The 21691-nt window shown below is 45.3% G+C and overlaps 1 protein-coding gene across 1 annotated transcript in view; it reads left to right on the top strand.

Annotated features, from left to right (window-relative positions):
- cpsf1 (cleavage and polyadenylation specific factor 1) overlaps nucleotides 1-21691 on the top strand; it is a 94019-nt gene that overhangs the window by 45503 nt on the left and 26825 nt on the right. Inside the window, 9 exon segments of the mRNA XM_052015499.1 lie at nucleotides 2475-2585; nucleotides 3844-3985; nucleotides 7257-7435; nucleotides 10522-10658; nucleotides 15160-15337; nucleotides 17566-17772; nucleotides 18803-18892; nucleotides 19481-19630; nucleotides 21465-21617. Of these exon segments, the coding sequence (XP_051871459.1) occupies nucleotides 2475-2585; nucleotides 3844-3985; nucleotides 7257-7435; nucleotides 10522-10658; nucleotides 15160-15337; nucleotides 17566-17772; nucleotides 18803-18892; nucleotides 19481-19630; nucleotides 21465-21617 (1347 nt within the window).

The following is a 21691-nucleotide window of genomic DNA, read 5'->3' on the forward strand; positions in this document are numbered from 1 at the left end:
TTTCCCACATGTTAACGAAGCTCACTAAATCTTTTCTTTGCATGCCCCAAGATCCATTGGTGATCTCGTTCATTGAGGAATAATTTTTAGTATAGCTAAAACTGCAAGAATAGCTGCAGGAAGCCTGAAATTCATTGTAACTGCAGCTATGTAAAACTTCAGTCAGACCGCAGTTGGAGTAGTGTGTGCAGTTTTGGTCACCCCATTGTAGGAAGGATGCGGAGACCGTGGAAAAGATGCATAAGAGTTTTACCAGGTTGCTGCCTGGGTTAGAGGGTATAAGCTTTAAGGAAAGGTTGGACAAACTTGGGTTGTTCTCCCTAGAACGTCGGCGGCTGAGGGGAGACCTGATAGAGGTTTCTAAAAAAATTATGAGAGGCATAGATAGGGTAGACAGTCAGAATCTGTTCCCTAGGGTAGAAATATCAAACACCAGAGGACATGCTTTTAAGGTGAGAGGGGAGAAGTTTAAAGGTGACATGAGGGGCAAGTTATTTACGCAGGTAGGTGCTAGGAATGGGTTACCGGGGTAGTAGTGGAAGCAGGCAGTCTGGTGGAGTTTGAGGCTTTTAGACAGACACATGAATATGAAGGGAATGGAAGGATATGGATGGTCCACAGGAGGAGGACATTTAGTATAAATTGGCATCAAGATCGGCACAACATCGTGGGCCGAATGGCCTGTCCTTTGCTGGACTGTTCTATGTTAATTGTTGTAGTGCAATAATCACACCAACTGCTTCAAACAGACTAACTTGTCAGCATGGGTTGCAGGAAACTTTCATTTACGTGGCACCTTTCAATTCCTCAGGACAACCCAATCGTTGGGCAAGTGCCATGACTAATCCATGTGCAGTTAGGCTACAATGCAAAAATATGGAATAACCTGATGGGATCTATCCCGGGTTATTAAGGGAGATGAGAGGAGATTTCAGGGGATTTGACAGAGATCTTCGTATCCTCTTGAGCCCCAGGTGAGGTTTTAGAAGACTGGAAAATAGCCAATGTTCCTTTTGTATAAGAAGGGCAATAGGGATAATCCGGAAAACTATAGGCCAGTGAGCCTTGTGTCAGTGGTAATCATTGGAGAAAATTCTTAGGGATAGAACTTACTCGTATTTGGAAAAAGCATGGACCTATTAGGGATAGTCAGCATGGCTTTGTGTGAGCAAGGTCATGTCTTAAAAACTTGACTAGTTTTTTGAGGAGGAGACAAAGATGATTGAGGATAGGGCAGTGGATGTCGTCTACATGGACTTTACTAAAGCTTTTGATAAGGTCCCTCACAGGAGGCTAATCCAAAAGATTAAGAAACATCGGATCCACGGAGATTTGATAGGATTCAAAATTGGTTTGGCCACAGAGGGTAGTGGTGGAGAGGTGTTATTCTGACTGGAGGTCTGTGACCAGTGGTGTTCCGCAGTGATCAGTGCTGGGACCTCTGTTGTTAGTGATATATAGAAATGACTTGGGTGCAACTGTAGGTGGGCTGATTGGTAAGTTTGCAGATGACACAGTTGACAGAGTTGTGGATAGTGAGGAAGGATGTCAAAGGATAGAGCAGGATATAGATCAGTTGGAAATGTAGGTGGAGAAATGGCAGATGGAGTTTAATGATATGAGGTGTTGTACTTTGGGAGGTCAAATATAAGAGGAAAGTTAAACAGTTAATGGCAGGAGCAATGACGTACAGAGGGATGTTGGGGTGGAAGTTCACAGTTCCCTGAAAATGGCAGCACAAGTAGATGGTAAAGAAGGTGTATGGCATGTTTGCCATCATCATTGAGGGTGTTGAGTATAAATGTTGGGAAGTCGTGTTGCAGCTGTATGAAAATTCGGTTGTGCCGCATTTGGAGCGTTGTGTGCAGATTTGTTCACTCCATTACAGGAAGGATGTGGAGGCTTTGGAGAGGGTGCAGAAGAGGTTTACCAGGGTGTTGCCTGGATTAGACAGCATTAGCAATGAGGAGAGGTTGGACAAACTTGGATTGTTTTTTCTGATGTGTTGGATGCTTATAATATTATATATAGGGTAGATAATCCTAATCTTTTTACCCGGGGAGAAATGTCAAATACTAGAGGGCATAGCTTTCAGGTGAGTAGGGGAAAGTGTAAAGGAGATTTATGAGGCAAGTTTTTTTTTTACACAGAGTCGTGGGTGCCTGGAGCACACTGTTGGGGGAGATGGTGGAAGCAGATAGGATAGCAACACTTAAGAGACATTTAGACAAACACATTAACAGTCAGGGAATAGAGGGATGCAGACTGTGTGCGGGCAGATGGGATTAGTTTAATTCGGCGACATGGTGGGCCAAAGGGCCTGTTTCTTGTTGTACTGTTCTATATTAACCTGCTCACCTATTGGTTGAGGAATTTGTTATTCAGAAGAACTCCACTTTATGTTAAACTTAAGTTGTTTCTGTCTGAGAATTTTTTTTCCTTTCCTGATCCCCAACTCGGTATTCTTCACTTAGGATCAAACGGGAGATGGAGAGAAGGCAGAGAAGGAATCTAAAGATGTCACCCCAGAGGAAGATGTGAAGAAACATGGTTTCCTCATTTTAAGTCGAGAGGACTCAACAATGGTAGGCAGTGCTTTCTGAATAGTCTTCATCTTACCTTTCTCCCTTGGAGTGCCATTTTGTGTCTGAAACTAGTCTGGATTTCCCATGAAAAATAACTTCTTAAAGAGGCTTTTGCATCCAGTTCTGTGAACTGACTTGTGCTTTATTACTCCTTGGGAACTAATTATTTAGTACTTGCTTTTATATAGTGTCTTTCACAATGTTAGGTTATCCTATAGCATTTTAAGTTAATGGAATAATTTTTAAAGTGTAGTCACTGTTATAAATTATTAAATTGTATACAGCACACTCCTACAATCAGCAAAGTCATATATGAGCTTTGGTGTTGTTGACTGGAGAATGAATAATGGCTTGGACATCAGGGTAGCTCCACTCTGAATAGAGTCTTGGGATCTTTTGCATTCACGTGCTTTAACAGTTCCTTAAGCCAGCTTCTCCGTAGCTCCCTGAAATTGGCAATGGAAATAGATAGGGTGGCAAAGAAGGTGTACAGCATGCATGTCTTCATCAGTTGGGGTGTTGAGTATGAAAGTCGGGAAGTTATATTTCAGCTGTATAAAACTGCACCACAGACCACATTTGGAGTATTATGAGCAGTTCTGGTTGCTGAATTATGGAGGCTCTGGAGAGGGTGCAGAAGCGGTTCACCAGAATGCTGCCTAGATTGGAGAGCATTAGCTTTAAGGAAAGGTTGGACGAACTAATATTGCTTTCTCTGGAATGTCGGAGGCTGAGGGGTAACCTGATAGAAGTATATAAAATTAGATAGGGTAGACTGTCTTTTTGCTAGGATGGAAATGTCAATTACGTGAGGACATAGCTCTAAAGTGAGAGGGGGAAAGTTTAAAGGAGATTTACGAAGCAACTTTTATTACACAGAGAGTGGTGGGTGCCTGGAATGCACTGCCCAGGGGTGGGTGTGGAAGCAGATACGATAGCAATGTTTAAGAGGCATTTAGACAGGCACATGAACAGGCAGAGAATGGAAGGGGAAGGATATGGATGATGTACAGGTAAATGGGATTAGTTTGGATTGGCATCATGGTCAGCACAGATGGGGTGGGCTGAAGGGCCTGTTCTTGTGCTGTACTGTCTATGTTCTTCCTTGAGTCAACTGCAATATCAGCTTAGGTTTTGTACTCAAGTGGTATGTGAACTTGAACGGTTGAGAAAGTTGCTCTGTGAGCCACATCTGATGCTTGTTCAGTTGCCCTGGTTAACACTAACTCGTCTGTGTCTCCATCTCTCCTAATGGCAGATCTTGCAGACTGGTCAGGAAATCATGGAGCTGGATGCCAGTGGTTTTGCCACACAAGGTCCAACCATTTTTGCCGGCAACATTGGAGACAATAAATACATTGTGCAGGTTTCACCGCTGGGAATCCGGCTACTGGAGGGTGGTAAGTATTTATACCTAATGGATGCAGCTGTAATCAGTCCTAGCATCAGTGTGTCTTACAACAGGTTCAATCTATTCATGTTCTTACCTGCAAGTCACACTTTAGCGGAGCCATTTAGTGGCGCCTTACTTAAAGAAAACAAATTGTACCAATAGTTTGTATTGGGGTACAGAGAGAAGAGACAAAAAACTACCAAGTGAAAAGGATAGAAAACCAGAGATGAAACACATTCTTGCTGCTGTGGCTGAGAACATTTGGTCAAAATATATACTTTATGTGGAGAGAAAGCCGAACGAAGTAAAAGTCTGATAATTGCTTTGTGCCCCCAAATCTCCCAATCAAGACATTCCAAAATGCTTTCTAACCAGTGAAGTACTTCAGTGTAATTCTGTTGTTATGTAGGAAACAGTTTGTGCACAGCAAGTTCCCACATCCAGCAAGGTGACTGATAAATACTAGGCAGGATACTGAGGAGGCCACCCCTGTTCTTTGAAGCAGTGTGCGGGATTGCATAGAATGTCATGGCCCTTCAGCCCATGATGTTGTGCGGAACTAATTAAACCAATGGCTCCTAATTAATCTAATCCCTCTTCCCCAGACATTGACCATATTCTCTGCATATTCATACTCCTGTCTCTTAGCTGTTCTTATGCCATCTGCCTCCACCACCACCCCTGGCAGTGCATTCCAGGCCCCTACCACTCTGTTAAAAAAAAAACTTGTTTTGCACATCTCCTTTGTACTTTCCCTCCTCTCACCTTAAGTACATGCCCTCCGGTACTAGACATTTCAATCCTGAGAAGAAAAATACTGGCTGTGTACTCTATGCCTCGCATAATTTTATAACCTTCTATCAAATCTTCCCTCAGCCTACGCTGCTCTGGAGAAAACAGCCCTCATTGTCTGCATCCATCTGAGACAACAGTCAAGGATTCTTGTTCTGTCTTCTGATTCCCAGGCCAGAGGCTCTCATGATAACATGAGTGTGGAACATTGCAGGTTCTTTTTATTGGAACCTGTCATTAGTTTCAGTAGATATAAGAGACTGCAGATACTAGAATCTGGAGCAAAAAAACAAACTGCTGGAGGAACTGGTGAAGGGTCTCGACCTGAAACGGTGACTGTCCATTTCCCTCCACAGATGTTGCTTGACCTGCTGAGTTCCTTCAGTAGTTTTTTGCATTGGTTTCAGTGTAGTGCATTTCTTTGAAAAGAATCGACATGTTGAGCAGATCTGCACCTCCCTGCCTAATGAGATGGTGTTTGGCATGATTAGCAATCAGACATCAATGATTGTGGTAATGTTACCATTAAATAGTGTGTGGAAATCAATTCATTCAGCCCATCATAACCCACAGGTTGTGTACCTTCCACTCGGTCTATCGTGCATCATTGTGCTGTGAGCTGCTTGTAGGCTATTGGTATTGGATCTGTGCTGGGCACCAGTAGTTTATACAATTCCCAGCATTCGTGTGGCAGGGCTTCAGTAATGCGCTTATGTATAATACCCAGTACTGTTATAGAATTTATCCTTACAAACCTGGGAGTTCTCTCCTGTAGGGAGTGCTTGAGCTGTATAACTTAGAGCGAAGGTGGCTTGACATTCCTAGTGTCCACACAGTGGGAGTGCTTCGCCATCAAAGGTGCTGTCTCTCAGATGAAAACTTCAGTCAAGGTCTCTTCTGCCGGCTCAAGCGGAATCCAACACTATTAAGCAAGAAAGTTCTCCTGGTTCTTGGAGAACTTGTCATGGAGCAATACAGCACAGATACAGAACCTTTGGCCCAACCCGTCCATGCCGCCACGGTGCCCACACCCACTAGTCCCAATTTCCAGCGTTCATCCCATATCCCTCTAAAGCCCCGCCGCTCCATGTACCTATTTAAGAAGTACTTGAATGATACTTTTGTACCTGCCTCAGCCACTTCCTCTGGCAGCTCGTTCCATACACTCACCACCCTCAGTGTGAAAAAGTTGCCCCTCAGGTCCCTTTCAAATCTTGCCCCCTCACCCTAAACCCACGCCTCCTAGTTTTGAACTCCCCTACCCTAGGGGAAAGACCATCCACCTTATCTACACCTCTCATAATTTTGAACACTTCTATAAGGTCGCCCCTCATTCTCCTACGTTCCAAGGAATAAAGACCCAGCCTGGTCAACCTCTCCCTATGACTCAGGCCTTCTCATCCTGACAACATCCTGGTAAATTTTCTCTGCACTCTTTCCAGTTTAACCATATCTTTGCTATAACATTGACCAAAACTGTACACGGTACTCCAAGTGTGGCCTCACCAATGACTTGTACAACTGCAGCATAATATCCCAACTCCTAGACTCAGTGCCCTGACTGATGAAGACCAGTGTGCTAAACGCCTTTTTCACCACCCTGTCTACCTGTGACACCGTCCCTTAACATTGTTGAAACAATGGAATACAGAGTTGTTTTTCTTGCTTCTCTTTCTGGAATCTTGCTGCGCACTGGCTGCTACTTTTCACACCACAGTGATGATGCTTTAGCGGTAAATTCATTGGCTGTGAAGCAGTCTGTGACATCCTGATATTGTGAAAATTCTGTATCAATGCATTTTCTAAATCTCATGAGCTAGTTTGCAGTTACCTGTATTGCAGGGGTGTTGGCATTTTTGACTGTGTAGTGTAGTTTGGTTAGACTTGTCTCAACTGTTGTCCCATTCCAGGGCATAGCTTTAAGGTAAGAGGGGGAAAGTTTAAAGTAACTTGGTTTATTATTGTCACATGTACCGAGGTACAGTGAAAAACTTTATTTTGCATACCGTCCATACAGATCATTTCATCACATGTGCATTGAGGTAGTACAGGGTAAAATGACAACAGAATGCAAAATAATGTTACAGAGAAAGTGCAGTGCAGGCAGACAATAAGGTGCAAGGTCATAATGAGGTAGATTGTGAGGTCAAAAGTCTACCTTATTGTACTAGGGAACCATTTAATAGTCTTGTAACAGTAGGCAAGGAGATGTGCAAGGCAAGTTTTTTTTACCCAGGCTGGTAGGTACCTGGAACATGCTGCCAGGGGAGGTGGTGAAAGCAGATTAAGTGCTTAAGAGGCATTTAGACACATGACTTGGCAGAGAATGGAGGGATATGGATCACGTGCAGGCAAACAGGATTAGTTTAATCTGGCATCATGGTCGGCACAGACGTTGTGGGCTGAAGGGCCTGTTCCTGTGCTGTACTGTTCTATGTTTTATTCCAATTTTTGCTGCTTCTGAATGACCCTTCCTTCTCTCTCAGTGAACCAGCTGCACTTCATTCCTGTGGATCTGGGCTCGCCGATAATGCACTGTGCAGTGTGTGATCCCTATGTGGTGATCATGAGTGGAGAAGGTCAGGTCACGATGTTTGTTCTGAAGCGCGACACATACGGAGGAAACACCCACAGACTGACCATGCAGAAACCACAGATACACATGGTAAGTATTCCTGCACAACGCAAGGAGAGAGGAGCAACCTTAGGACCAGACGGCATAGCCTCAGAATAAAAGGACGTCCCTTTAGAACAGAGGTGAGGAATTTCTTCAGCCACAGGGTGGTGAATCTGTGGAATTCATTGCCACAGATGGCTGTGGAGGCCAAGTCATTGGGTATATTTAAAGTGGAGGTTGATAGGTTCTTGATTAGTAAGGGTGTCAAAGGTTACGGGGAGAAGGCAGTAGAACAGGGTTGAGAAGGAAAAACAACTCGCCCACGATGGAATGGCAGAGCAGACTCTATGGGCCAAATGGCCTAATTCTGCTCCAATGTTTTATGGTCAGTCAAGTGCCACCTGCAAAGCACTGTGCTTGAAGGAAGTTCAGATCACAACTTGGGGAAGTGATGCCTCTCGGGCTAATATTCCCTACAAGCAACTTGGATTCAGTAGCAGATCAGAAGAAGCAGATCGTAATCAGATTTATTATCACTGACTTGCATGATATGAGGTTTGTTTTGTGGCAGCAGTACAGAGCAACATTACTATAAATTACAAAAATAGTGCAAGAAAGAATAACGAGGTAAGTGCAAAACAAAGAATAACGAGGTGTTCACAGAATAAACAGCAACTAAAAGGGTCCTTTAGCCCGCTGAGTCCATGCTGACTATCCCCCACCCTGTACATTAATCCTATACGAATCCCATTTTAATTGTCTCCACGTTCTCATCATCTCCCCCCAGATTCTACCACTCAGCTGCACACCAGGCAAGGCTTTCAGGCTCAAACCACCCTCAGCTTACCACTGCCCACTGATTACCCTCCTCCTCCTCTTCTCTCCTCGTCAATGCTGTGAATTAGGAACATTTGAAATGGGGAAATGAACATAAAGTAAGATAAGATTTTTTTATTAGTTACATGTACATCGAAACGCACAGTGAAATGCATCTTTGTGTAGAGTGCTCTGGGGGCAGCCCGCAAGTGTCGCCACGCTTTCGGTGCCAACATAGCACGCCCACAACTTCCTAACCTGTACGTCTTTGGAATGTGGGAGGAAGCCGGAGCATCCGGAGGAAACCCACGCAGACACAGGGAGAACGTACAAACTCCTTACAGACAGCAGCTGGAATTGAACCTGGGTTGCTGGCGCTGTAATAGCGTTGTGCTATCCGATATGGCTCTGGTGTTCCTGAGCTAAAATTCACAGCTGACTTTCAACCTCATTCTCATGTGCCTGCCTCATTCCTGTATTCTTTGAATACCTTTGAGCACGGAAATCTATCCCCCTTGGTCTTCAATATTGTTATCGGCTGCAGAAAACTCTAAACAATTTGGTGTTGTCATTGGAATTTCTTAATAATTAGAACTCGGTCAGTGTTTACAGGACTGGTCCAAACAGACCAAGAAGCTCCCACGTTTAGTTATTAGTCTGAGTTGACTACAAAAGAACCGGGGGACAGGTGAGAATTATTTTAACTTTTGGAGTACACTGGCTGAGCAGTGGAAGCAGATTCAAAAGGGAATTGTTATTAATTGAAAATGAAAAAAAGGCAAGGCAAAGGGGTGAGGAGAAGGGAACTAAATGCAGGTTGAGCAGCATCTGTGAAGGGGGAAAGGAATTGTCGACATTTCAGGTCGAAGCCCCGCATCAGGACTGATGGAGGAGACGAAATGGAGAGTATTCTCTGGGAACTACAGCACAAGCACAATGGACAGAGTGGTCTTCATTTAAGATTCAAAGAACAGAGCCCGGAATTAAGGAGTGGTCCACTTGGCTTCTGTCCACAGGCTCAGTCAGAATTTTCCCATTGCCCAGTTAGGTATGGGAGCATGTTTGAATATCAGCTGAAGATGACACCAATTATGTGCTGTAGTGTTCTATGTTCAATGACAACTCAGTTCCAGGGCCTGTAAGACAGTCTTCCTATTGGCCATCAACACCTTCCAGGTGTAGGGATAAAATAGGGAATCATTTTTTAAAAATTGCACTGTGGAAGGTTCTCCCAGAAAGGTTGGCTATGTTTAAAGTAAAGCACCAGGCCCGGATAGGATGCATCCGAAGGCGATGATGGTGGATGTTGCAGAAGGTCTTGCCACGGTCTAACAATCCTCCTGAGATGTGTGGATGGTGATGTCAGTAGGACAAGAAAATGGCAAATGTAACCCCCTTTTTCAAAAAGGGGCGCATGAACATCCAAGGAGCTATAGTTTATCCTCAATTGTGAGGCAGCTTTTAGAACCAGTAATCAGGGCCAAAATAGGGAATTATTTTTTATCTGAGGGAATTTGAGTTAGAAAAAGAGCTAGCAAGGAATTTTTAAAGAGAAATCAAGTTTCATGAACCTTGTTGGTATCTGAAGCGGTTACGGGGACTGGTGATGCAGGAACTGTCTACAGACTTTCATAAGTTCTTGCATAAAAACCCGGGTATCAAAGTTGAGGCTCATGAAATTAAAGCCAATGGCAGCACAGATAGGAGATTAGCTTTAAAGCAGATTATAGTACTGAACAGTAGTTATTCAGGCCAGAGGGTAGAGTCGTAGAGAGATACAGCACAGAAAGAGGCAGAGAGTACACAGCTTGGAAGTGCAGTAACTGGTGAGGATGGTAACAGTCCGAAAGAAGACGAGATAGGCTGGCTGATTAGGGAAGAAACAAAGTGCGGACCATGAGCTAACGGTTAAAGAACCAGAGTACAAGATTCTTCAGAAAAGACACACTGAGGAAAAAGCTGCTTTTATTTCCCTGGAACTCCCTGCTTGTAGGGCTGGTGGAAATAGAATCAACCACAGAACTTGAAAGGAATTGGGCAGGTGCCTGGGGAATAATTTGAATGGCTCAGGGGAGATGGAACTAAGGGTTGAGAGATGGCATAGGCTCGATAGCCTGAGTGGCCTTCTTTTGTGCCTTAATAGTCCTTTGATTCTGTGTACAGTTTATGTTCTGATGTGCCTTTGCTTGCACATTGAACTGAAGTAACAGTGGAATTAGTGTTGCTGTGGTCTTGTGACATTGTGCTATCCTGATTCTCTGCAATGCTGGCCAGGTGCTTGACTAACATCATTGCATTTTCAAAAACTGCCTTTCCAGTTGTCCAAGGTGATAGCCCTTTGTGCGTATCGGGATGTCAGTGGAATGTTTACCACAGAAAGCCGAGCCTCTGTCGTAAAGGAAGACACGATGAAAGGGAGTCAGTCGGAGATGGAAACCATGATCACCAATATCAGGTAAGGTCTTAAGTGCAGGAATGTACATTGAATCATCTTTGCTTTTATGCTCAATGCCTCAGGGTCCAGTAGGCTTTTATACAGCCTTTGTGATCATCCTAGTTTTTTTTAAATGTGTACAGGAATATAATGAGTGTATAGCTCCTCCTCACCCCACCATTCACTACATTTCCAGTTCTTGTGTCATTTGCCTCCTGTAGTCATCTGTCGGTTTACTATAAGTACTTGTATTTCCCCATCATCCTCTTTCTCTCCTTTTATCTCTCTGGATGAAGGTGACTTGGATGGGTGTCAGACTGACAGCTCCACACTTGGCCCAGAATTTATATGTAAACCTAAATCTTGACCCACTCCATCTGCCGGTCACCCGCACACTCCTCATACTGGGTCCCCTCACCACCCACCCCCATCCCCCACTGTTCCCATCTGCCCTCCCTTATTTTGTTCCTCTTCACCTTCCTTTCATATTAGAGTACACAATCTGCAGCCCTTTGTAACCTCCATCTTTCGCCTCCCAACCTCTGGCGCTATCTCCACCCTTCCCTCCCTCACCTGACTCCATCTGCCAGTCAGCCCCTCCTCACCTGGATCCACCTGTCGCTTGCTGCCTCTTTCCCCACCCCCACCCCTCTATGCTAGCGAGGGGGAGACAGTCCAGATGAAGGGTTTTCAGCATCTGCAGTCTCTTGTATCTACGGTGAACCCAGATCTTTTGTTGGCAGGTTTAGACCATGAGGGATATAGAACAGTACAGCACAATAAGGCCCTTCGGCCCATCATGTTGTGCCAACCTTTAAACCTCGCCTAAGACTATCTAACCCCTTCCTCCCACATATCCCTCTATTTTAAATTCCTCCATATGCTTATCTAGTAATCTCTTGAATTTTACCAATGTACCTGTCTCGACCACCGCCCCAGGCAGCGCATTCCATGCCCCAACCACTCTCTGGGTAAAAAAAACCCTCCTCTTATATCTCCCTTGAACTTCCCACCCATTACTTTAAAGCCATGCCCCCTTGTATTGAGCATTGGTGTCCTGGGAAGAGGTGCTGGTTGTCCACTCTATCTATTCCTTGTAATATTTTGTACACCTCTATCATGTCTCCCCTCATCCTCCTCCTCTCCAAAGAGTAAAGCCCTAGCTCCCTCAGTCTGTCCTCATAATCCATACTCCTGGTAAATTCTCCTCTGCACCCTCTCCAACGCTTCCATGTCCTTCCTATAATGAGGTGACCAGAACTGGACACAGTACTCTAAAATGCTTGAACCTGCCCTCAGCCAATGACTCCAGGTGTAGCTGGCTTGACTATTTAATAATTTGTTTGTTTTCTTCTCCTTCTCTTTCTAACCCTGTGGCACTAACAAGGTGTGATAGTTTAGCATGGAGTGACCAAGGGTAACTCAAACATACTTGAGTTATTGTATAAACAAAGTTTTCTCCCTACCTACCCCCATCCACCAGATGACATCATTTACTGCTTATCCTCAGGCCAACCCTGCCCTCACCCTACCTGAGATATTCCCTTTGTCCAATCCATCCTTCACTTCTTTCTCCTTTCCCAGTTCTAATGAAGGGTCTTTGACCTGAAGCATTAACTCTGCTTCTGTCCACAGATGCTGCCTGACCTGCTGGGTATTTCCAGCATTTTCTGTTTTTGTTTCAAATTTTCAGCAACTGCAAATTTTGATAGTGGGAAACAGCCAAACCTGAAAGTCCATTACGGTGAGTCATACAGCACGGAAACAGGCCCTTCGGCCCAACTGGTCCGTGCTGACCAAGATGCCCCATCCGAGCCCCATCTGCCAGCTTTTGGCCCATATCCCTCTAAACCTTTCCATGTACCTGTCCAACTATCTTTTAAACGTTGTTATTGTACCCGTCTCAACCACTTCCTCTGGCAGAACTAGAGAAACAAAGGATTGCAGATGCTGGAATTTAGAAAAACATAATGATGCTGGAGGAACTCAGCAGGCCAGGCAGCATCTGTGGAGAAAACGGTCCTGACCCGAAACATTGAACGCCTGCTTTTCTCCAATGATGCTGACTGGCCTGCTGAGTTCCTCCAGCGTCATTGTGTTTTCTCACTTCCTCTGGTGGCTCATTCCACATGGATACCACCCTTCGCTTTTGGAAAAAAAAATTGCCCCTCATGTTCCTCTTAAATCTTTCCCCTCTCACTTTAAACCTATGCCCTCTAGTTCTTGAAAACCCAAATCTGGGGGTGGGGGGGGGCAGTGGAGGTGGGATGTGGAGACTGAATGCATTCACCTTATCTATGGCCCCTCATGATTTTATACACTGCTTTAAGGTCACCCCTCCGTCTCCTATGCTGTAAGGAATAAAGTCCTAGCCTGTCCAACCTCTCCCTATAACTCAGTTCCTCAAGTCCTGGCAACATCCTTGTAAATTGTTTCTGCACTCTTTCCAGTTTAATGACATCTTTGCTAGAGCAGGGTGACCAAAACTGTACACAATACTCCAAGTGCGGCCTCACCAGCATCCTGTACAACTGCACCATGACCTCCCAACTTTTCTGCTCAATGCCTTGACTTATGTAGGCCAGTGTGCCAAAATCCGTCTTCACCACCCTGTCTACCTGTGACTACTTTCAGTGAACCATGTACTTGTACTCCAAGGTCCCTCTGTTCTACAACACTCACCAGGGCCCTGCCGTTCACTGTGAAAGTCCTACCTTGATTTGATTTTCCAAAATGCAACACCTCACACTTATCCGAATTAAACTCCATTTGCCATTCCTCAGCGCAGTTACTCAACTGATCAAGATCCTACTGTAATTTTTGATAACCTTATTCACTGTCCACTATAAGCACCTATTTTAGTGTCATCTGCAAACTTACTAACCATGCCTTGTACATTCTTATCAACGATTTGGATATAAGCTGGTTCTGTTAACAAAACTACAAGCTGGAGAGGACAGGAACTGAGGAACACAGCAGAATGTAGAAACGCACTTCATGTGGCAACTTGAAGCACATGTTAAGAATAAGTTTTCAAGGAAAATAGATCTTTCCTACCAATTTCTCTGCTGTGCTTATTTTCCTACATGCTTCATTGTAACATGAAATAGCCATTGGTTAGGCTGCACTTGGAATATTGTGTGCAGTTCTGGTCACCACACTCCAGGAAGGATGTGACTAGAGAGGGTACAGAAATGATTCACGACGATGTTGCCTGAATTGGAAGGCTTGAGTTGCAAGGAGAGATTGGATAGGCTGTGTCTGTTTTCTCTGGAGCAAAGGAGGCTGAGAGCTGTATAAGATTATGAAGGGCATAGATTATGATGGCTAGCGTCTGTTTCCCATGGTAGGGATGTCTAAACCTAGAGGGAATAGTGCAAGGTGAGAGGGAGGAGGTTTAAAGGGGATCTGAGGGTCAATTTTTCACACAGTGTTTGGTATCTGGAATGAGCTGCCAGAGGAACAGTGCAACAACATTCAAGAGGCTTCTGGACAGGTACTTGAATGAACAGGGCACGGAGGGATATGGAATTAATGCAGGCAGTGGGATTAGTGCAGATAAGCATGGTGGTCAGCATAGACGCCGAAGGTCCTCTTTCTCAGCTGAATGACTGACTCTATGAAGGCAAGAAGTAGACAAGTAGCTTTGCTATTTTAAACTGGGGAGGCAAGGAGGTATTGGTTTATTATTGTCACTTGTACCAAGGTACAGTGAAAAGCTTGTCTTACAAACCGATCGTACAGGTCAATTCATTATGCAGTGCAGTTACATTGAGTCAGTACAGAGTGTATTAATGTAGTACAGGTAAAAACAATAACAGTACAGAGTAAAGTGTCACAGCTACAGAGAAAGTGCAGTGCAATAAGGTGCAAGGTCACAATGAGGTAGATCGTGAGGTCATAGTCCATCTCATCGTATAAGGGAACTGTTCAATAGTCTTATCACAGTGGGGTAGAAGCTGTCCTTAAGTCTGGTGGTACGTGCCCTCAGGCACCTGTATCTTCTACCCGATAAAAGAGGAGAGAATGACCCGGGTGGGTGGGGTCTTTGATTATGCTGGCTGCTTCACCAAGACAACGAGAGGTAAAGACAGAGTCCAAGGAGGGGAGGCTGGTGTCCATGATGCACTGGGCTGTGTCCACAACTCTCTGCAGTTTCTTGTGGTCCTGGGCAGAGCAGTTGCCGTACCAAGCTGTGATGCATCCAGATAGGATGCTTTCTGTGGTGCATCGGTAAAAGCTGGTGAGAGTCAAAGGGGACAAACCGAATTTCTCTAGCCTCCTGAGGAAGTAGAGGCGCAGGTGAGCTTTCTTGGCCGTGGCTTCTACATGATTTGACCAGGACAGGCTGTTGGTGATGTTCGCTCCCAGGAGTTGCCCTTTTCAGTTCTGAAGTCTGCATTTGAATCCAATCCTGTTTATATCCTGACTGGATGCTGCTGATTAGTTTTCTCATCCATGGCCTCCAAGGTTTTGGTGCTTCACCCATATGTTGTTTTCACCCCCCCCCCCCCCCCCACAGCACCACCGTGGATGATGAGGAGGAGATGCTGTACGGAGAGTCGGGGTCAGCACTCTTCAGCCCTCCCAAAGAGGAGCCGAGCCGTACCTCCGTGCCGATGGCCGAGAAAGAGCCGTCACACTTCAAAATAGACCCCACGAACTGGTGCATGCTGGTGAGGGAGAACGGCGTCATGGAGGTGAGAATGGGACCTGTGTTCAGTTGGCAGAGGGACAACAGGCGGACATAAACCTTGCACCTGACCACCCTGGTGAATCTCCCTCCCATGCTTGCCACTGGTCAGGGGCTGTGCCAACGGCACCTCCCTATCGGTTTACCCTGCGTGTTAACTTTGGTTCCAGAGTGGTGTTAATTGAATTATTATGCTTCTGATAATTTAGCTTACATTTTGAATTAATTTTAACTTATGTAAGTTATTTCCACCTCCTGACCCTCTCTGTATTATTCACCCCCTGACTAGAGATGACAGCACAGAAAACAGGCCCTTTGGCCCAACTCATCTATGCCGACCAAGTTGCCTGACTGAGCTTGTTCTATTTGCCTGCGTTTGGCCCATATCCCCCTCAACCTTTCCTATCCATGTACCTATCCAAATGTCTTTTAAATGTCATAATCGTACCTGCCTCAACTACTTCCTCTTGCAGCTCGTTCCATATTCGATCCACCCTCCAGGTGGTAAAAGTGGCCCCTCAGGTCCCTTTTAAATCTTTCCCCTCTCACTTTAAACCTATGCCTCCTAGTTTTGGACTCCCCTACCCTAGAGAAAAGACTGGCTATTCATCTTATCTATGCCCCTTATGATTTTATAAACCCCTCTAAGATGTTTGGATGTCTGCTGTTACTGTCAGCTAGGGACTTGAGTAGGCACCTTCGTCAACATGGATGAGTGGGGCTGAAGGGCCTGTTTCTGTGCTGCATGACTGGGATCAGCCTCTCAATAGTGAAGGGCTTGTACAGCAGCAGACCAATGACTGCTGTGTCAGAAGTTAGACCTGTCCCCCCTCTAACTCCTACAGGGGAAAAGGCCCTGCTCATGGCAATCTCTGGACCATTTATATATTTTTGTACCTGGTGAGTGACAGTACACCACCCCCCTCTTGTGGAACTGTGCAGCCGAGAATGAACAAGAAGAGAAAGTTCAGAAGGAGCTGTAACCAAACTAGTGCAGAGGGAATTCTGTAATGAGATGGGCTGGAATGAGTGGTTGGGAGAGAGACAGCATGGAGACACAGACCCTTCAGCCCACCAAGTCCGTGCTATCAAGCACCCGTTTTTAGACTGACTCTATCCTAACCCACATTCCCATCTGTTGTGAAACAGATTCGGTCGCAAAGGACAAGGACTCTGAACACAGTCTTGGAGTTAAATGATTTATTTATAAAGACAAACACGGGAAAAGATACGGGGGCAACACACACATATACACACATGCGCACTGGTGATGGTGAATGTGGGGGAATCGCAACAAGGGTAAGATGCACACACAACGAACTGGGTACAAACAATCAAGGAAAAGCAATATGCTACCCGCCACCCCTTGACTCAGTGCTGGCACAGCTCTACGCTACTGGGAATGCGAACTTAGATGTTCAGTGCACAGCTTACCGACAAGCCATCCCTCGGAGAAAAAAGAGAGAGAACCCAGCACATGTGGCAGGCTGGGGGGTCCAGCCCAGGTAGTTCAAACAGGCCAATGGCCCGAGACCAAGTACAAAGGTGCTTAAAGGGACCAATGGTCAGCTGTGCACTGATGGGTGGCGTGGAGCCAAACCTTGATTGACCGTAGTGTGTCTTCTGACCAGGTTAGGGGCAGTGCTGTCATCCGGCCAGGTAGGGGCACTTTGATTGACAGTGGTGTGTCTTTCGACCAGGTAGGGGCAGTGTTGTCATGTGACAGCCACGACCATCCACAATACACCTTCAGACCGCCCCCACATTCTATCACTCACCTCCACACTTGAGGCAGTTTACAGCAGCCAATGAACCTACCATGCCGTGTAAGTTGTGTATAATTTTAGTTAATTTAAGTCTATGTTAACTTGCGTTTGTCATGTTTGTAATGTACTGTGCTGCTACCGCAGAAAGCTAACTGTCATGGCATTTATACCTGGGGTACGTATGCCTGTGACAATAAATTGGAAACTTGGAATTTGAAACTACCAGCTTGCACGTGCTTGGGATGTGGAAGGAAACCGGAGCATCTGGGGGAAACCCACGCAGTCACAGGGAGAACATGCAAACTCCACACACAGCACCAGAGGTCAGGGTTGATTGGATCTGGGTCTCAGGCTCTGTAAGGCAGCCACTCTACTCACTGTGCCACCATCTCAGTACCCATCCAGTTCCGCGGGTTTGGGAACCGGGAACCAGCAGCCACGATTGAACTCTTCCTGTGCTTCTGTGTAGATCTACCAGCTGCCCGACTGGCGCCTGGTCTTCCTGGTGAAGAATTTTCCAGTGGGGCAGCGCGTGCTGGTGGACAGCTCCTCCGGACAGCACGTTACCCAGGGAGAGGTGAAGAAGGAGGAATTTGCCCGCCTGACGGAGATGCCAGCAGTGAGAGAGGTCCTATTGGTTGGGCTCGGCAATCGCCAGACGAGGCCTTTCCTTCTGGTAAGCACTGGCGTACATCTTCTCGTGCATCTCCTTGGAAATTGTGGTAATTCTCTACCTCAGGACTACGGATGAAAATCAAAAAATCCACAGTTGCTGGAAATCTGAAATAACAAAATGCTGGAAACACTCAACAGGTCAGGCAGCATCTTAGTTTAGAGTTTACAGCACGAAACATGCCGACCAAGGTGCCCCATCCAAGCTAGTCCCATTTGCCAGTATTTGGCCCTTCAACCTTCTAAACCTCCAATCCATGTACCTGTCCAACTGTCTCTTAAATGTTATTGTACCTGCCTCAGCAACTTCCTCTGGCAGCTCGTTCCACATATGTACATACCACCCTTGGTGTTATAAAAAAATTGGGGAAACCAAATGCAGGTTTGGTGATGGCTTTGAACCACCCCTGTTTCATTCTGCAGGAGTGACCCTTAGCTTCCAGTCACCCACCACGTTAATGCCCCAGCCCACTCTGACCTCTCTCTCTGTGCCCTCCACTGCCCTGTTTTAACAAAGCCCAATGTAAGCTTGAGGAACAGCACCTCATCTTCCGTCTGGGCACATTGCAGCCTTCTGGATTCAATATTGAATTCTCCAACTTGGATATGGACTTGAATTCTCCAATATTATCATGATTATTCTTTGTTCCATTCTGCCTCCTGTAAGGACTCTATTCCATCCTCCCAGCTCCTCCATCTCCGTCGTATTTGCTCCAATGCTGAGACTTTCTGTACAGGTGCCTCTGAAGTGTCGTCTTACTTTCTGAACTGCAGCTTCTCCTCTACCGTCGTTAACAAAGCCCTTGGCCGCATCTCATCCATTTCCCTTTCCTCTGCTCTCACTCCCCCCTCTAAGCTGTTAGACATCAGGCTAAAGAAGAGTGGCCAAATTACAGAATAAGGGGGAGCAACAGTTTAACAAACCTGCAGTGCATTATTTTCTTTGCATTTCTAAGGTGATATTGTCCCTGGCTCCTTTCTAAAGCAGCTGTGGGGATGGATAATTAACTTTCTTTGCAACTTGTCTGCTGCAGGTTCATGTGGAACAGGAGCTTTTGATCTATGAGGCCTTTTCCTACGACGCACAGCAAAGCCAGAACAACCTGAAAGTGCGATTTAAAAAGGTATGTAACACCACTGTGGGAAAATTTGAACCTTGAGCGTCTCACCCATATCACTGGCTCCTTAAGACACACCTTTTTGGATAACAATACACTTTTATTTATTATTTAAAACATTTCAAAATTTAAATTGTTACCACTTTATTTATAAGTGAATTATCAGGTGCTGCATTTGCCTCAGGTGCAAAATCAAAATCAATCTTAATTAGTTATTAATCTAATTAACTGGGTTGTTCATAGGACCTTGCTGTGCAGAGATTTTCTGCCGTATAAAGTAGCTATATTTAAAAATAATTAACTCCTCCTGAAGTATTTTTGGATAGAAAGGCTCTGCATGAGTACATTGTCTTTTCTCACACACAAACCCTTGCATCAGAGTACCTGTTTGTCTTGAGCAGTCCCGTTAATTTTGTCTCTTTCACTTTCCCAGTTAACTGTTCTAAATTTTATTCATGTGGTTGGAACTTCTCTGTGTACATTGAAGTCATAACTCAGTTTTGATAAGCTCCTTTTCTGCTGGACCATGAAGTTGCCCTTGTCCCAAAGGCAGTCTTCAGCTGGTGACAAGTGTTAAATTGATTTCTTCCCCAGGTGCCACATAATATAAACTTCAGAGAGAAGAAGCTCAAACAATCCAAGAAGGAGAAGAAGGTTGAGTCAGCCACAGGCGAGGAACTGATAGTTCCGAAAGCCAGGGTTGCTCGCTTCCGCTACTTTGAAGATATATCTGGATACTCGGGGGTAAGGGATCGGTGCAGACTTACTGTTATCCATTCTACAGACATTTTGAGCAGAAGCAAAACGCCAGGATGATATAGTGCATAAATTAAAAGTCCCTTGCTTTATCTTAGAAGCAGGGTGTCTGAGAAGCAACAAATAATCTGCTGGAGGAACTCAGCGGGTCTAGCAGCTTCCGTGGGAGGAAAGAAGTTGTTGAGGTCTCGGGCTGAAGCCCTGAATCAGGTCAAAAATTCCTTTCCTCCCACAGATGCTGCTCGACCCACTGAGCTCCTGCAGCAGATTGTGTGTCGCTCCAGATTGCAGCATCTGCAGTCCCTTGTGTCTCCAGTGTCTGAGAAGCAGTCTGTCCAGGCTTCCATTCTTCTGTTGTGGGCGCTGCACAGAAAGTTTTGGCTGGAGCACATCAAAGTGATGCCAAAGAATCTTGAGGAGATTCTCTTCCATCTTCTCATCATTATTTATCGGCAAGACTTCGCTCCCAGTAGCGTTGACTTATCTGTCCAATGCTGTTGTGGCACCACAGTATGTTTAAATTGACTGTAATATACTTTAAATGGTGCCGTGATAACTATATAAATGCAGGGCATCTTTCTTAATCTGAATTTTGAGAACTTGGCAATTTTTAAAAAAAATAATGACTTTAACCTGTGTGTAATTCAGTGTTGAATAGAAAGTCCCAAAAGTCCTGGTTCCATGTTTGGAAAAGAACATTAAAAACAGAAACAGGAGTAGGACATTCAGCTCTTGCTACAGGAAAGAGGCCATTAAGCTGGAAAGAGTGCAGAAAGAATTACAAGATCGTTGCCAGGGCTTGAGAGACTGGGATATGGAGAGAGGTTGAGCAGGTTGGGACTTTATTCATTGGAATGTAGGAGAATGAGGGGTGATCTTGTACAGGTGCATAAAACCATGAGGGGCATAGATTGGATGAATGCGCACAGTCTTTTTCCCAGGGTTGGGAAATCAAGAACTAGAGGGCATAGGTTTAAGGTGAGAGGGGAGAGATTCAGTAGGAACCTGAGGGGTGACTCACCCAGAGGGTGGTCCATATATGGAATGAGCTACCAGAGGAAGTGGCACGTTAATAGTGTTTAAAAGACACTTGGACAGGTAAATGGGTAGGAAAGGTTTGGAGGGATATGGGCTAAATTCAGGCAAATGGGATTAGCTTAAATGGGAATCTTGGTTGGCATGGACCAGTTGGGCCGAAGGGTCTATTTCCGTGCTGTACGACTATGACCTGTTCCCCCTTTAAATAAGATCATTGCTAATCTTTTACCTCAGCACTAACCCCATATTGCATGATTCGCCTAATATCCAAACATTTGTCAATGATTGTTGTAAATGTACTCGATGACTAACCCTCTGCACTCATCTCAGAAAGAGAAATCCACGGATTCACCAACATCTGGGTGTAGACATTTCTTTTCATCTTTGTCCTGAGTGGCCAGCTCCTTATTAAGACTTCCACAATCTTTCTTAGTGCCCTGTCATATGAAAAAGCAAAAGCAAAATAATGCGTCAGCTGGAAATCTGGAACAAAAGGAGGAAAATGCTGGATACATTCAACAGGGCAGGTTAGCGCCTGTTGAAAGGGATTAAGTTTGAAGGTTCCTTGTTTTTCTCAGCAAGAGATGAAGAACTTGTTGAGTGTTTTTGGTCGTATCACTGATGGCAGGTATCTGGGTACTGAAACTTCAAGCAAACGCCAGCAACTATATGAGAAATTCAGCTTGTCCTGGTGTTGTTCAAAGACCCCACCGCACTGTTACATGATGGTACTGCTGCTGTCAGTTTCGATGCATGGTTAACGTGCCCTCTGCCTCGGTCCTAGGTGTTCATCTGCGGCCCATCCCCGCATTGGCTGTTCATGACCTCACGAGGCGCGCTGCGCTTGCACCCCATGACTGTCGACGGACCGATTGAATCCTTTGCGCCCTTTCACAATGTCAATTGTCCAAAAGGCTTCCTGTACTTCAACAAGCAGGTATGGAGGAGGGTCACGGCTCTGCGTAACGTTAGTGTGTCAGGAGGCTGATTGACAGAGCAACTTGACCCTCT

The sequence above is a fragment of the Pristis pectinata genome, chromosome 5 (assembly GCF_009764475.1).
Source record: "Pristis pectinata isolate sPriPec2 chromosome 5, sPriPec2.1.pri, whole genome shotgun sequence".
Taxonomy (NCBI): domain Eukaryota; kingdom Metazoa; phylum Chordata; class Chondrichthyes; order Rhinopristiformes; family Pristidae; genus Pristis; species Pristis pectinata.